We start from the raw sequence: 17640 nt of genomic DNA on the forward strand, positions 1-17640 counted from the left end.
AGGATTTTGGCTTTTCGGGGTGTTAGCTTTATGAGGATTTTGACATATTCAGGATCTTATCTCTTCGTTAATTAGGCTTTTCGGGATTTTGGCTTTTGGGATTTTTAGTTTTTGTAATTTTTGCTTTCGAGATTTCGACCTATTCGGGATTTCGTCTCTTTGTGATTTTGGCTTTTCGCGATTTTAGCTTTTTGGAATTTAGAATTCTTAAGCATTTTGACCCATTCAGGATTTTGATTATTCGGGATCTTGTCTTTCCGAAATTTTGGCTTTCGGGATTTCGACTTATTCAGGATTTTATCACTTTGTGAATTTGGCTTTTTGGGATTTCGGCTTTTCGGGATTTTGATTATTCGGGTTTCCGGCTTTCCGAATTTTTTGCTTTTCGGAATATCAATCTATTCGGAATTTTGTCCTTTTTTGATTTTGGATTTTCACGATTTTGTCTTTTGACTTATTGGAGATTTTGGCCCATTCAGGATTTCGTAATATTTGGGATTTTGTTACTTCGTAATTTTGGCTTTCGGGCTTTTATCTGGCGCCGCTTTTATTTATAATGTTCTATCTTTAATAAAAATGTATTCATAATGATTAGAACATTAATACATTAAATTCTTTAAATATCTAAATCTAAAGTATTCAGCTTAAAAATTTTTATTCTGTTAGGGTGAAAGAAACACCTGTTGATACTTTAAGATCTCGTGTCAGGACTTATTGACACCCTAATCTATTCTATACCATTTGGAATACGAAATTTGAACACTTATCCTTATCGAAAGATTAATGAAAAAACGCCATATTACTTACATTTTATTAGATACGTTAAATAAATTTCAACATTTTGATAATAGTGTCAATAGGGATTCCCCGTCGAGAAGGTGTTCATTCGATCCTTCAATGTTTATGAAAAGTATGTTTTACGATTACATTTTGGAAAAGATCGTTGGTGATTAATTAATTATTTAATTATTTTTTTTTCAAAATATTTCTATGACATTCCGTTTTCTGGTTTTAGCGTTGAGGTCCCAACATAAAATCGGTAATTAATGCTTTAAGCGTTTTAAGTAATTTTATAATTGCACAATAACCGACTATTAGGACTACTTCTTATATGATCTCTGAATTAAATATTATGAGAAAGTTAAAGTTACTTAAATTTATTTATAGCATTGCAGAGTATTGTAAAAAATTTGAAAACAGCATAATAGCAAAACGAAAAATTTTATAGCCCTATAAATCAGCATTGGCTCTCACATTTTTATTAGGTCCTTTTTATATGGACGAACAATTTATGTAGATCTAGACATTTTCAAAATATAACCGGAAAAGAAAAAAAATAAATAGAAATTAAAAATAAGCTAAAACCTCGGATTTATAGAAGTTAGAAGAGAACGAAGGGGATAGAAGTTCGAAGAATGGTACAGCTCTTTTTATGCTAAGGTTGTTCTCTGCTTAACTTTGAGTAATAATTTCCAGTAGATCTATAACCCGGTCTTAATGAGTTAAGCTTGTGCATTAAAATATTTAATATCTAATCATGATCAAATTATTCTCTGTAGGATAGAATAGGTTAATTTAGATCGTACTCAAAATCGACTTTTCTTTCAATAAAACTTAACATTTTCATTAAAGCTTAACAATTTGAATATATTGTCGATTCAAATTCGTATCAAATAATAAGATTGTAATATACACTCAGAAAAAAACAAATAAAACTTAATCGAATCGATATTAAATTAACTCTTCTTCGTTATGTGATTTTCAATTAATTTTTAGAGTTGATTTTATTTCTATTTAGGTATAATATAATATATTCAGACGGGTTGTTTCAAGTTTCAACTTTTCTTAAAATAAATCTTACTTCTTTTGTTCTCAAATTTATATGAAAAAAAAGAGCTTAGCATAACTCGTCTTAAGAGGTAAAAAGTACGTTTCAAGAGTTTTAAAATAACTCGTTTTGAGAGTTACAATAATCCTTTTTAAGAGTTAAATTTACTCTTTTTCAAATCGTAAAATGGATATACTCTAATATTTTAAGTTTTACTTTTATTTTTTCATATTCTTTATACTTTTTCCGTGATCTAGAGGTTCCAGTATTGCTAGATACTCGTATATGATATGATGAATTGTAAAAGTCTCCCCGGAACAACATTAGGCTTCTTCTATTTAATGTTTTTTTATGAACTTGACCAAAGGAAAATCATCTTGACTGAAGTATATTTTTTAACCCTTTAACGACGAAACACTTTTTACGGACTGTAAATCAACAATAAAAATTAAACTGAGAAACATAATCAATGATAAGTCTTACATCTAACCTTGGAAAGTCCAACAGAGTCTGATTCGGTGTATTTTGTGCTTCTATGAACGATAGGGACAAAAATAGCCCAAATATTTAAGTAATTTTTCTGACAATACCAATGAATAATATTTTTCGCTTTAATGAAAAATATTACGTATGAGTATTGTAGTTTTTATTGCCAAAAGTGTTTTGCTTAAAAAAATTAGAAGTATAAAAAATAAATAAAATCAATTATGAATTTGAGAATTTAAAAATTCTCCATTTTTGAGCTTAAAATATTTACTACATAGCAAATACCTAGAGACTTGCAAAAAATATTCTAGATTCCTTCAACCTTCTACTTTACAATTACGTATTGACATAAGAAAAAAATAACTTTAGGTAGTCAGGAAAAATTATTTTCTTTATGGGACACCGGTGTTCCAATCGTCCTTAAAGGGTTAAATCGAAAACACTTAAGCGTATACTTCAGTCGAGATGAAATTTTACATCGTAAAATTGTAATAAGTTCATCGATATCAAGTGAATTCAACTTGACGATGGAGTTGTTTCAACTCTAACATTTTTTTAGTGTAGTTAATATTTATAAAGAATAAATTAGCAGGGGGAAATGGGGTACCTTTGAATTTGGGGCAGCTTTGAAATTGTACTTTTTCTTCTGTTTTTAAATGGAATTGAACTTTAATAAAGCTATCCCTATTTAAAAGTGCCCCCATTTCCACCTATTGTAAGTTTTTAAGAAAATTCTGTATTCAGTGAAAATTCCCAATTGGAGGAGTTTCTGAGTTAGGGCTGTTCTACCTTATCATGTGTAAGTTCCAAAAATTGAAGCATAATACCTATCGCTCAAATATCTCGCTTTCGACTAATTTGTTTAGTCTACAAGAGAGTGCTGATATTGGTATGTTCCGGATTGTGCATAATTAGCACTCGTCCACATTGGGAGTATTGAAAGCATTGTTGAGGCATTGCTATAGCAGCCTTTCAAAGTCAATTATACCCATTTGGCTCTGTTGTTGACAAAATTTTTAGAAAAGCCAGACTAACCTGGAGTGTAAATTGGATTTACTGTGGTGACCACGAGACCCGCCTCCAGGGCTCCCAGAGCAGCGATAGGGAATTCTGGAAGGTTTGGCAGGCAAACAGCCAGCGTCTGGCCCTGTTTGTAGCCTAATTTTTGCAGACGCACTGCCAAGGCTGCACAGTTGTCCCGCATCTCTGCATATGTATACTGTCGATCTGTTATTCCGCAGACCTGCCAGGCATTAAAAAAAAAACAATACAATATGAACTTAAACTCGTTTCTTTGGCAGAGATGAAGAGAAAATATACTTTTGCGCAATAAAACCAAAAGTGCTCTTTGCTCGCCAATTCGCAAGTTCAACATCAAGGACAGAGTGCTAAAGCTTTTTTTTTGCGCAAAAGATTCTATTCTCAGGTGCTTTCTTAATTGGATGGAATAAGATTTTGCTTTTTATAATTTATCTTGGCCAAAGGATTTTCTACGAATTTTCTTCTGAAATTTCTCAAATCACATTGTCGAGTAACAAATCACTTCTTTTGGCACGGAAAACTTCATTGAGAAATTCCTAAGAATTTTCTTACAATTCCAAGAATTCTCTGGGTTGATTTTAAGTGGGTGTAAGGTGCAATTATTAGACTGACCACATGCAATTTTGTCTCAATTGATCTCGCTAAATTGACCATCCACATTGCAATAAATTGGACGAATGATGTCCGCGAGATGCGAAGAACGTCCAAAGTCCAAAAGTCCATCGAGTATCATATTTATAAACTAGTTGGTCTCATCTTGGGTCAGTTAAATGACCGGTTTATGGTTTTCTTCCACAGATTCTCAATAGATTGTCTGCCATTTGGGAGGAAGAAGTCAAGAATTTCTCTTTTATTGATTTTGGGTCAAAGAAACTTTTATTCTTGTATTTTATTCAAGTTAAAATTTGTCTTTTCACGTGTTTTGTTATGGCTGGCATTTTTTTTCTTGATGCTGATAAATTTTTCAAGACATTGCCCTAACATATTCTTTATTCTTTTTGATGGACAACGGGAATATTTGCAGGATGAAGTGGGTTTGCTTGGAATAGCCATACGAGGCAGGTGAATAATTGCCTTGTTGATAAGATAAGAGTCGTGAGGGATTTCTTCTGTGATTTAGTGGGAAGTCAGAGACTTGTGAATTAGCGCAATTTTTACTACGATATATTGGTGCCTAAAAATTGCCACCGAGGCGATGAAAATCTCGTTTATTCTGGATTTTGCAGAGTGTTATACACCAAGAGGTGTCCAAAGTCCATTGCGAAATTTGAAAAGGAAATGAAATAGTGTGGGAACGTGGACATCAAAATAATTCTCTTTTATTTTTCTCTTAGTTTTGCTGAATCAAAAATGAGCGTCACTGGGTTATTTATTAGATCGTGTCTCGTAGTATTTTAGGTTTCTGTCGTGCATTGCATAATCACTGGTGGAAAAAATACTCTAGTGTTAGACTCTGACCCAATTCATTATATACGTCGCATAGCTGAATTAATAATTGTATGATGACGGTAGAAAGTTCTTGTAAATATGTTTTCACGCCAATAACACACTCTTTCTTTTTCCATCAATGGCAAGAATATGGGAAGAGGAAGGATAATTGATTGATATTTCCTCTTGAAAAGCATTTCCTCTATCAATAATTCTTTACAATTTTTAAATTGATAAGTCTGTGCGTCTCGCATAAGCTTTTCATAATCATCAATTTTTTTTATTAGGGAGAAAAAAAAAGTTGTTGAGAGCTTGTAACCTTCGTGACAAACTTTGATATCAATCATGAATAAAAATTTTAAAATAAACCGTATAACGCTCATTAATGCTGACTTCCAGTTTTGACCGTGAAACCAGACAAAACTCTGGCAGAAAAAATAAATGATTAGAATTAAGTAGTGCCCATATTTTGTCGTTGTTTGCATAGCACGAAATTATTATTTTGTAAGCTCTAAAATTATGCAAAAGCTCTATTAATGCATATTTTATTTGAATTCTAGAAATTGCATTAAATAACATAAAAAAATAACTTTATTTTTCTACTTAGTTTAGAGTACTTTAGATGAACATTTTGAATGTTAAATTGAATAAAGAAAAGCTTTTCCAGCACGTGACTCATTAAAACGGTTTTAATACCGGCATATAACTATTTTCTCTCAAGTTTTCCTGCCTGTGAGAAACATTATCTGAATAAATTACTCTTACAAAGGCAATTACAATAGAGTTTTGCGAGTATTTATTAGTCCAAAATTGCAAAAAGAATAGTAATACTCACCGTAGCAACTTTATTTTCCCATTCTCGTAGATGACTCCAAACATACTGATCAATGGTACAATTGGGAATATTGATACTTTCGAATGGGGAATTCCTTACGAATCCTGGCTCTGATGGATATGAGTAGAACCGTTCATATTCACATGCTCTTGGCCATTCTTCATTCTGATGCTGTTGTCTGGTACTAAGAAATCTTACACATGATCTTCTGGCCAAGTTAGCAAGACGTGCAGAAACAGGTATGCTCATCATTTTCTCCCCTTTTTTTACTTTGAAATATCACTTGAAAAATCTTTACACTTCCCACTCTCTACAGACACAAAAGGTGTTTACAGTCTCAATCAAAAATTATAAATATTTTTCACAGATATGATGCTGGATTATTTCTGATTCAGAATGAATTTTCTCAGTGTTCCACGCTATGCCTAAAATTACAAGATAAAATAATCACGTGTTAGAAGCCACATGTCCAAGGGATTAGTTTTAATCTTTTACAATTCTTAAAGGGCGAAAATAACACCAATGACCCCGTTGACCTATAAGATTTTCTCTAACCTAATTCCTCGGCTAGTTGTGGAATTTTGTAATAACTGTCCAAGGTCGCAGAAATTTGTTAAAATTATTTATAGAAAAAAAAATATTAGCACCTGCAGTCGATTTCATAATTTTCAGCTCAAAAAAATTGTTGGAAACAATAAAACTATTTCAAATACGTTATTAAAGAGTATTATAAAGCTACTAAAGAGGTAAGTGGTGCCAGGAAATTGTTAAAATTTTGCTTATATAAATGTTTATTTGTGTATTCAGTTTGAGATACTAATACTATTGGATATAGATGGATTTACCCTAATGATAAAGCATCCTAAGCTCTTATGAACGGTTTAAATACAGGACATTAAGAAATAATTGTTTTATTTATCATTATAATCGTTTAAATAATTTACATATTTGGGGAAAAAGGGGGAACCTATGAAAACTCATGGTGGTCAGAAGATTTCTACTGATTCCTCTAGGAAATCACAGATCTTCTGGGATTTTCTTCTGTATTTTGCCAAGAACACCCAAAATACCCAAGTTGGTCAGAAGATATATCCCGATTTCACCAGGAAATCACAGATCTTGTGGGATTTTCTTTCGGATTTTGTCAAGAACACCCAAGATACCTAAATTGGTCAGAAGATTTCTCCTGGTTACTCCAGGAAATCACAGATCTTCTGAGATTTTCTGTGATTTCCTGGAGGAACCAGAACAAATCCTCTGAGTAACTTGGGTATTTTGGGTGTTCTTGAAGAAATACAGAAGAAAATCTCAGAAGATCTGTCACTTCCTGGAGGAACCAGGAGAAATCTTTTGACCAATTTGGGTATTCTGTGTGTTTTCGACCAAGTGCACAACAAAATTCCAGAGGAACTGGTTTTTCCCGGAGTAAGCAGGTGAGAACTGCTAACCAAGCTGGGTTCTTGGGAAGATTTGACAAAATGTACAGCGAAATTACGAGAATCTGGGATTTTCTGGAGGAAGCAGGAAGAGATGTGTCCTGACTTGGATTTTGGTCTTGGATATGTTTTCATTTATGAACAATGAAATCCCAGCGGTTCTGTTATGTTCCGAACACTAAGAAGATTCCTGACCATTAAAAAAATATTGAAGGAAATATCAAATCAATTTGATATTTAGAATTTTTTTGAAATTGTATTGCAATGTGGCTTTGAAAATTTTTATTGACATTATTTGGCCTAGTGTGTAGCCATTCAAAATAATGAAATAAAATATTGAGAAAAAATGCTCCATATTGAAACAAATATTGCAATAATTGCCTACACACTCACTGGACAATTTTCTTCAATATTGAAACTTTTGTGTCAATAAATCTTTGCAATGTGGAGACAATCCTTGTCAATATTGGATATTGAAAAGAAATATTGCAATATATTTTATCTAGTGTATAGCCAGCTTTAGAGATCGATTCTATCACAAGAAGAGTTGAGAAATAGTCAAGGGAAAATACACAGCCAATTTCTGTTCCGCTCTATGAGCTATAAAAATTGCCCAAAATCTAAAAACCGTAAAATATTTTGGCGGGAAATATTTCGTCAAATAAAGGAAAACACAGTTATTATCAAATTATTTATCTTAGTTTGGGAAAACTATAGAGGAAATGGGGCTAAATTGCACTGAGGATACAAAGATATACGATATTTCTTCATATACTTCTAAATGGAACTGGGCTCTAAGATCTTTGAATAATTGAGCTTTTGAGCTTTATAAAACAATTTACGATCTGTGATTTTGAGTTTTTGCCGTTTACCTGATGAGATCGGTCGTGGTAAGTTGGCGACACACATATAGTCTTCCAAATTCGAACGCTTGAGGAGTAAGAATGATATTTCTTATACCTCCGGCACATCTTTTAGATCGGTCAAATTTCATAAAATCAGAATTCACATCCCTTGCTTTCTTAAAAGTTTAGCATATGTCTATCCTACTCTTTCGTACTCTTCTTCTTTTGAACATCACACCAAATTAAATTTGGTTCAGTTCATTTTTGAGACCGAAAGAGTGGGATAGACTAATGCAAATCTTTTAAGAAAGATAGAGAAGTGAATTTGTAGTGAAAAGTACAAAATTTCGGACAGATTGTAAGATCAGACACTTCTTATATTTCTTAAAATTTCGCTTTTTTCAGTATCTATAGTTGATTTAATGCCAAAGATACAAAAGAGAGTCATTGTACGATCAGGATACTTAGAAAAAGTCTTTTGAAGAGTTCCGGTAGGGCTAATGCACTTCGAGAAACCTGTGGGCCTATTCTGCTGTTGAAACGGAGCTTATCACGCCTAAAAATCACGATTTTGCGTGATGCAAATACACATCATACACAGAGCTTTGGCTCTGTGTGCGTGGAGATTTGGCGCTTTCAGCGACATAGCATGTGTAGTAGTGAGGAAAAATCGTGAAAATGTCTGTTATTTTAAAAATCACGCAAATTTTATCTCGCGAGCTCCTGGAGGTCCCGAGATGAAAAATTAAATGCATTTGAGGTGGAAAATTGCTGTTTAACGCAAATAAATAGTTATTAATATTCTTTCTATTAATTTTAAGAAATATATATTTCCCAAGTTTTCCAATTTTCCATATAAGTTCCCTATTAGTAGTTATGTTTCGATTTCAACGTTAATCTATGTTCAAAGAAAAGTCCTAATTTGTGACAATATGTTTTGTAAACAACATTGTTATTTTGTAAATAAAGGAGAAGGAGTCAAAGGTCAAATCCGTGTTCATTTTTTATCTAAAATATAAACTATGAAAATCATGGTTAATTCCACCAAGTTGATAAATAATTTCAAAGACAATAAGCCAAGCTTATTTTGACAGAACAATACCTTGTGGAAAGTGGCGAAAATTTATAATATTGTATTTTCATACAATGCAATGATCGGAACCATCTTAGAGTAAATTCTACAGAATTCAGCAAAATTTTCCGGATGGGTGACTTTGTAATTAACTTTTGCGATAGTGGCGACGGTAGATGCTTCGATCTGACTACTTACTCCGGGAAATCAAATTTTCTTTCACAAAACCTACGAAATTTCAGACCAATCACTCATAAACAATACCCATCAAAACTTCGTTCTACAATTCCGTGTTTTTTCTTCTTTTTTTCCAGAGACATACTTAAGAGCATAAGTTTCAGTGGAAAAATTACTGCTAAATTTATAAATACCAATTCTGACACATCCGTCTAAAATATTTGCGACAATTCATAATTTATATGAATTACTTTCAAAATTTGTACACCATTTCCAACTTAATATTTCCCCCTTGTCTGTGATTTCTCGAGGTTTTACAGAAACACATAGTGAAAACTATAGATGAAAAGAGAAAATCATTGAAAATTTTAATTTTCTTGCTTGGCACAGTAGTTGCAAGAAAACTTATTAAAATTGGCTAAATTTATGAAATAGAATGTCCAACGGTAATTATTTTGAAATTTCATCACGCAGCCAAAGAGCGAATGAGAGAGTGCGAGCGAAAGCAAGAGTGTGCTCAAGATTGACAACTGCAGTGGAGTTAAATGTAGTTGACGGATTTTTCCAGAGTTTATCGCGAATTTTCTTAGTTGGTAAGTCAAAGGACAACAATTTTAGTCTCGTGAAAAGTGTTTGTGTGCTTTACAGTGATTATTTTGTTCACAATTTCATTTAATGTGGGCCGAAGCCAGCCTCACACACACAAGCACTATCACGAAATTAGTGATAAATCTGCGTTTCACAGCAGAATAAGGGCCCTGATGTCCGATATTGTACACAAAGCAAAATTCAAATTTTTATTCAATTAGAAAAGTATTAAGAATAATTTAAAGGAAACAAATTAAATACTGTGATAAAATCATTTTCTATTTTCAATATTTATGAAATGGATTACATTTCAAATTTAGGACTTTTTGGGTCTGATATGCAACATGTCCGAAATTTGGTACACCTCTCCTATAATATTTTTAAATTTAAACCAACTCTGGGTATTCTAGAGGTAGACCACTCGAACAACTTGTCTGGTTACATTGTAACCTAAAGTATCTAATTTTCATTGAAAAGCCCTTGAGCACATAAATTTTCTTCAGTCACTGAATGTTTTAAGGGTCACGCAGATATATCATCACAAGCCAACCCATTATATATTACATATCTTGACTTGACTCGTAGGAAGGCAAATCAATGTAAAGTCTCTGTAATTACCTCAAAACTACTATACTTCCGATATTTTCCCCTTTCACTGACTCTTTTCTCCGTTTCCTGTATTGATTCAATTTCTCACACACTTGCAATACAATATTGATCTTTGAAATTATCAATGTTTGATGAAGATAATTGTACACAAAGTATAGATGGAATGACCGAGAAGACAATATTGCAAAATAAACAAAATTTCCACTTTTAACGAACAAATAACTACATCAAGAGTAATAATGCAGTATATAAAACGGAAAATAAATTAAGATTATGACTTTCACCACGAATGCACTCTCAAAACTCTATTGCTCGACGGTTTCGAGACAACTGAACGTTGACGAGATTTTAGTGAAGTCTAAAGCTGAATATGCGTGGAAGATTATGGTGTGAGTGTGGTAAGAGAGGAAGTATCTATGTAGTGAAGATCAGGGAATGATTGCTGGGCAAGGGGACTGATGATCATGAAGGCAAGATATCTTCCAAGAGAACAAACTTACACAAATTTTATATAATCACTGCTTGAGATCACTCCTTTAAGGCCATTTATCAGCCAAAATCACGAGGAATTTTGCTTTTAAGATTACAGAACAAGGCAGGATTACGGTCATATGATCGTAAGGCTATCAATGGTTTTTTGAATTACCTAAAGGATCTTTAACAAATAAAAACAGTAATTAATTTATATATTGTGTAATATATTATACCGAAATGCGTAATTGCATCTTAAGTTATCTGCATAATGCGGTTATTACATTGAAAAATATTTAATGATGAAAAATCATGTTGTTATTACATTCCATTTCTTTCGTTTAAACGTTTGAACTTCGAACTGTTTAATATATCTGTCTTTGCGGTCTTCTAATCTCTAATCTATCTTGCACTAAAAATATGCCTGATATTTTTTTATATATTTGATTTTTCGTAAGAATTTATGAATTTATTGTAGGGTAATATGTTAAAAGTCGGACAGTGCTGAAAGTCGGACACTCAGAAAGTCGGACTAACAATTCCTGTAAAACCAATAAAATTTTCTAGTTTATTTCTGATTTTGAGACCTTTAAGAACTGAGCTAGACTTCTAGTCTGAAGACCGCTTAAAAATCGTTTCAAGACCCGTTACAATTTATTGTAATAAATTATGTCTCAATGTCGATGACCATTAAAAACCGATAAATATTCAAAAAACAAAAAAAAAAAACAATTCTAGAAAACAATTTTTAACATATTTTTACAAAAATTTGATGCTAAATATTCGGAAATTTCAGTGAAAACTTTAAAATTGAAGTATGAAAATGTGAATGCTTAGCCTTTGCGGCCTACGATGGAGCAATCATATCTTACTGAACTAAGGATATTTAACTAAGAATTTTAAGCAAAATACTTTGCTGCTTTTTAGATAACTATTAGTATCGTTCTTTACTTTTTGCGACACTCAAAATTGTCATTTAAAGGTTACTAATTCTCATGACGAATAGAGGAAGAGTGTATCATTTGTAGAGGAAAGTTTTCCTTTGAAATTTGTCATGTCTGACAGGATTTTAAAAGAAATACTCGTAAAACTAAAAAATGCTTAAAAAGCGCCCCTCGTGATGATTTATTGTGATAAAAGCAAATGTTTTATCTTGCTATTTTTATGGCGAAAAAAATGAGTCTCTAATAAAATTTTCTTATCCACGTTTAGTATTTGTTTTTGTAGACTCTGTGCGCAACGCCTTATTATTAATATTAACAAGAAAATAAACATATTTTCTTTGGTATACTGTGTTATCAGTCGCATAGAGAGTTCAGTGTTATTTACATTACTATAAAGTATGATCTCATCGTTGCATTGCATTGGACTGTGTTAATATTAGATGTTTAGGGTTCTTCAATTACAAATAAAACTCTCGATGTGGAGAACAATTAAACGTGACCAGTTTGATACCAGGCGCTGGCATACTAATCTTAAGGATATTCAACCTGTTCCCCTTTCATTAGCATAACACTTTTTTATTTTGTCTTAGAAAATAAACAAGTATATAGTCCATGTCCTACCTCAACTCATTCATATTGTGCCCATATAGCACACCTACCACTGAATGGAGCTTAAAATATAAATAATACGTCAATTGACGATTTTGTTACAAGGATGTTAAAATCTAATTTAATACTGAATTTGTGAATTTAGTATTGGTGTTCGATTGTCACTGAGAATTTGTGGCACTGCCTCTAGATTTCATTTGCTAAAGTCAACTGCAAAAAATAAGTATTATTTTTTTCTTTTTTTGTTCAAAGTGACACGTCGTCGTGTGATAAATTTTGCAATTTCTATGTAATTCTCGCACACATTGTGCAGTGTTTGTGTTGGTTTTTACGCGTTTGTTGAACTGGCTTTTGCATCGTGCAACAAATATAGCGCGGATATATAGACAGACCAGACGCCTAAACACCATTCTTTTGCAGTCTTACAAGTTTGTGAGACTCCCGCGTGTTTCGAGAAATTTGAGCTCACTAAAAGCCATATAAAATATATATAGGGGACTGTGGGGCAATTTTGCGGAACTAAATTCTTTTATATGTAGAATTCTTTAAAAAAAATCGTAAAATTGTTCGTAAATGTTTGTGAATTCCAACTGGAACTTACGAAATGTTCGTGAAACTTATAATCCACTAAAAAAATTGTCAAAGTTTGTAATTTATTCGCAAACTTTGTTTGTAGCATGATCACTTTACAAGCATTTTTGTTCTCTCATCATCATTCGTTCGTGCATTTTCGTTTGTTTGGCAACACCTTACGAACAAACGACAAAATTGTACGAACATTTTTTATGAACAAATGTTTGTAAAAGAACAAAAAATGCTCGTCAAGTGATTGTGCTACAGACTATGATTGAGACAAAAGTACAAAGTTTTACAATTTTTTTTTTAGTAAGATTATAGTAAGGTGGGGTAATTGGATCGTTTTCCGAAGAGTGCTACTTAAACGCTTGTTTTTGAACTGATGAAATTCTTTTTTACTTCTTCTAAATCCATAAAATTATTCACTGTTTCATTCAGAAACACAATATAAAAAAAATTCAAAAATATTAAAGAACATATATAAAATAATAATAATACTGAAATAAGTCAGCATGCACTAACTGGGTCGCCTTTTCGCTAATTCACTTTTAATTAAACCTTTGAATTTAAAATACTTTTTTTCACAAGGAAAAAACAATAAATGTTATCAATCAACCAGCTGTCATTAGCGATAATATCACTGCTAGAAAATTTTTAGTGAAGAACCCAGCTGGGACAAGATTGAAATGAATCGATTACACTCACTTATTTAATGGATAAAAATATTATTTTTGCTTTTTCTCAAACTTGTATAGTTATATTATGTTACTGTAGTGACTATATTACGGAAATAAAAATATTATTTTAAGTGGATTAGTCATAAACGATCCAGAGAGCGAAGGAAGGAATTGAAATGGGTTAGAGCACATTTGCTTTAATAAAAAACTCCAAAATATAAACAGTACGTAAACAAAGTTTTTAAAACTCAACTGTCGCTCGGATAAACCAGAGCCTACTTTACCATCCTTTGACGCTAAACGTCTAAGTGTAGTACGACTACAATAATGTAAAATGAATTTAAATCACAACCATATTAGCGTTTTTGGGTTCTTTTGAAAACTCACAGTTTTATTTTCCCGAAAGTGCTATACAGGGGGTTTCAGGATTATGCACTTCAGAATTAAGCATCTAACGGGATTACGCATTTACAATTATGCGAATTTGCCTACCATTAGGTTCTAATTTTACCGAAACAATTTTTGAAATACCCATGAATGTATGCAAATATTTTTACATGGTAAATTCGATAATCATGAACACCACCAAAAATTCTCAGAAAAATTGGTAAGAAATCATTTGCGTATAATTTCGAAGTTCTTGTAATTCATGTAATTTCACGCATTTTTTTTGGTCCCGAAACGTTGACATTACCGGGCTTTGCCTTTTATGCATAGAAATTTAAAATGTCCGGTTTGGTTTAAATTTAAATGGTTTCCAAATAATATTGCTGTGTATGAATTGTACAACATGCTATTAAAATCCAAATACATACTTCCAATATGCCTTTAACGATTCATTTGAGAATAGGATATGTGGAAATATAAATTATTTTTTAATTAAATAATAATTGCAAAAAAAAGTTGGACATGCATACCTTATCTGCCTCATTCTCCGCTATATTTTCTAACACTATCCTATCTTCGTGAATGTATTTTGTCTCACTGTTCCGGGGATACATGATATTCTGAGACAAATAGCGCATTCCAATTTAAGTACCTATTCTACCGGGGTAAAAAAAATAATCTGCAAATGTTGTTGTTTGAAATAAATTATTTATTCATTCGCACTCTATCGCTCAAGAGATATACTTCTGAGAATTAACTGCCAATTTAAATATTCAAGAGTGTAAATATTGTGCTTTGGATACTTGTGCGATTTTTTGCAATTTCGTTTTGTTGTTACTGCATTAATTAACTTAGGGTTTATTATTTTGATTTTTTACCGGGCTTAGGTTATTTGTGCAGACCAAGTTTAATGGGAAAAAAAATGCGGAAATGTGGCAAAAGAAGCTTCAAAAATCCAGTATTTCTTTTTATCTTCCTCTTTCAAGGAAAACCTATTTTATCCACATATATATTATATATATAGAAGAGTAAGTGAAGCTATACATAATAAGGTCAACAGGGTGGCGCTTGAATACCAGAAAATTATCCGCATTGCAAGAAATATTCTTAAATTATGTCACGAATGTCACGGAACAAAGTGAAAATGAAGGAATTTCAGGAAGATTGGTCAACATAAAATGGAGTAGAATGTTAGACCATTCATTCTGGTATACCTGATTCTCAACTTATGGGCTCGATTTGTTCAGCGCGCACTGTCAGAAAAGGCAAGGATCTTTTTTTTTTGGGGAAAATAGTAACTTGTATAGAATTTGAACACAATTTCAATGGTGGTATCGTTGAAAATGGCACTTCAGTCGTTGACTCACTCACGCAAACAATTTACAAGAATACACTTTCTCACTGTTTGTGAAAAATAATTGCGTTTTGGCGCACAAGCCGAAAATAGTGTCATGGATTTGGTGAAAGTAGACGCCCGACTAATCGACAGGGGATGATGACGTACACAGAAAGTGGATGATTCCATCCCAGACAACCTTCCACGCATACAAGTACCAGTTATATCCTCTTCCCCTCATGGTCGTCTGGGTGTGTTGGTGTGTTTAGGCGGGTGATTCGGGAAGCAAGGATAGCAAAACCATGAGAAGTGGTTGCTATCGTAGTACAACTACCAGACTATGAGAAATGGGGGTTGATTTACATGATACATAAGTGGGGGTATTTATATTACGTGAGGAGAAACTCGAATGCCAACGTTTGACTGGAGTCATACCCGAATCCTTCCGGGGAAGGCCAACAGGGTGTTTTTTTAAAATGCCAAGTGATGTTATAGCAATGGTAAAATGGTAGAATTCTGCTCAGTGTCATAGCAATTGTTCGTAGCAAAACACATCCGTGATTAATTTTACACATGCATGGTAATAATGAAAAATGGTAGCGTTTAAATTCATTTTGTAAACTGTTTGAAATTTCACCTTCAAAAATAAAATTTTAACCAAACCCTTCTTCTGTTCAAGTACAGAAAGTCAGCCAACAAAATAAAAATAAGTTAATTGAAATCGGTTATTAGAGATAGATTCCGGTAAATTTCGACTGAGTTAGAATTAGACAGTACAATGTTATACATAGTTTTCCTTAGAAAAATATTCAGGTGACTATACTATTTATTCAGAGCATTCAGAGTAAATTCTTTCCCTAGGGGGATGTGGAGCTATATTAAGCCAGAGAAATATTGAAAACGTTACTTTTTTTTTGCATACAGTAGAGTTCCTCAAATTTGAACATTTTGGGGTATAGATGACATTTCTCACTCCTCAAATTTGAACAATATTTTCAAAAACGTAACAGAATTCATGCAAAATTTCTTTTACATAACCTCATATTTTACATTTTGAATGCAACCGTCGTTCAAATTTGAGGAACTCGACTGTGTTTCTAAAAGAATCTGGGATTTATCGTAATATAACTTAGATAAATAAAACACTTGAAGATTTAAATTAAATTATGGTTAGGTTCAACTTCCTTTAGAAATGTGCAAAAAAAGCGTTTTCAATGTAGCCCTAGCTCAGTGTAGCTTCACCTTCCCCTATATTCATTGAAATATTTAACAGTCTGTTGCAATCATATTTTTTTTTAACAATTTTATATGAGAAGATTAAACTGATTTGTTAGATAATCTGCCTCGGTCTCCCCTATACAATTTGGAGAATAATTGTGTGAAAATCGATGTATTTTTACGAGAAAAATATTATAGAAAAGGAGTTCAAATTTTCAATATTTCTTTTATATATTCAATATTCGTTCGTCGGATTCCTTGTAACTGTAGAAGTTTAAGACGGTTCATGAAGACCACAGATATTAAAAGTTTAAAAATTTAAAAGTTGTTCTACATAACAATCTAAAAATCCGAATCAAATCGAATCAAATATCAGAAAACGAAATCAAATGTAACTGCGAATGAGCGATATGATACGTGTAAATAAAAATAGACGAGACACTTTAATCAGCGAGCTACTAATATCGAGTTAAGATGAGTATTGATCATTATCATAATAACATGCAATTATCGCAATTACTCTTATGACAGCATTGTAGTTTGAACATATATCTTTTTAATACGCAATAATTTATACTGTATTTATGATATAAGTAGTTTATATATTGAAAAATATGATACCCGATTATATTATTAGGTTATATTCAATACATTCGATCTTGTTGGGATTAACACTTTTTTCATATGCGGTTGTCTAAGAGGAATAACATTTTTTCTTTAAATTTTAAGATAGTGCACCCTGTGCAAAAACATAGAATAAAATGGGGAAGAAATGCGCCTGTGCAGTTGAGAGTGTACAAATCATCATGTAAGGCTGCTAGTCTATGTTTCGGGCGCTGCCAGTTGTATTTAGAGCTTAGAGCTTTCAGTAGGGAACCCTTTGCGTTGTCTCCAGTGACTAAATGTGGGGTTCTTTTTGAAGAGAACTTCTGGAGAAGAAGGAGTTCAATACAACAAAAGTGCTTTGGTTCCAAAAATTGTACACATTTTATCTTCAAAATCATTAAATTAAAGTATTAGATAAAACCGTATGTGAATTTAAAGGGAATATTTGCAAAGTTTAAGTGAAAAAAAAGT

At 32.4% G+C, this 17640-nt stretch overlaps 1 protein-coding gene across 3 annotated transcripts in view; it reads right to left on the reverse strand.

Moving 5' to 3' along the window:
- LOC129809591 (uncharacterized) overlaps positions 1 to 15536 on the reverse strand; it is a 30042-nt gene extending 14506 nt beyond the window's left edge. Inside the window, exons 1-3 of one of the 3 annotated variants that reach the window (XM_055859542.1) lie at positions 15224 to 15536; positions 5619 to 6043; positions 3350 to 3557 (exon numbers count right to left, since the gene is read on the reverse strand). In XM_055859542.1, the coding sequence (XP_055715517.1) occupies positions 3350 to 3557; positions 5619 to 5870 (460 nt within the window). In that variant the 5' untranslated portion in view covers positions 5871 to 6043; positions 15224 to 15536. Of the gene's footprint in view, positions 1 to 3349; positions 3558 to 5618; positions 6044 to 6113; positions 6204 to 10354; positions 10693 to 15223 lie in introns of those variants that run through there. The other 2 variants (XM_055859541.1, XM_055859543.1) reach the window with 2 other exon arrangements.
- Positions 15537 to 17640: the final 2104 nt, after the last annotated feature.

This window comes from Phlebotomus papatasi, chromosome 1 (assembly GCF_024763615.1).
Source record: "Phlebotomus papatasi isolate M1 chromosome 1, Ppap_2.1, whole genome shotgun sequence".
Taxonomy (NCBI): Eukaryota; Metazoa; Arthropoda; class Insecta; order Diptera; family Psychodidae; genus Phlebotomus; species Phlebotomus papatasi.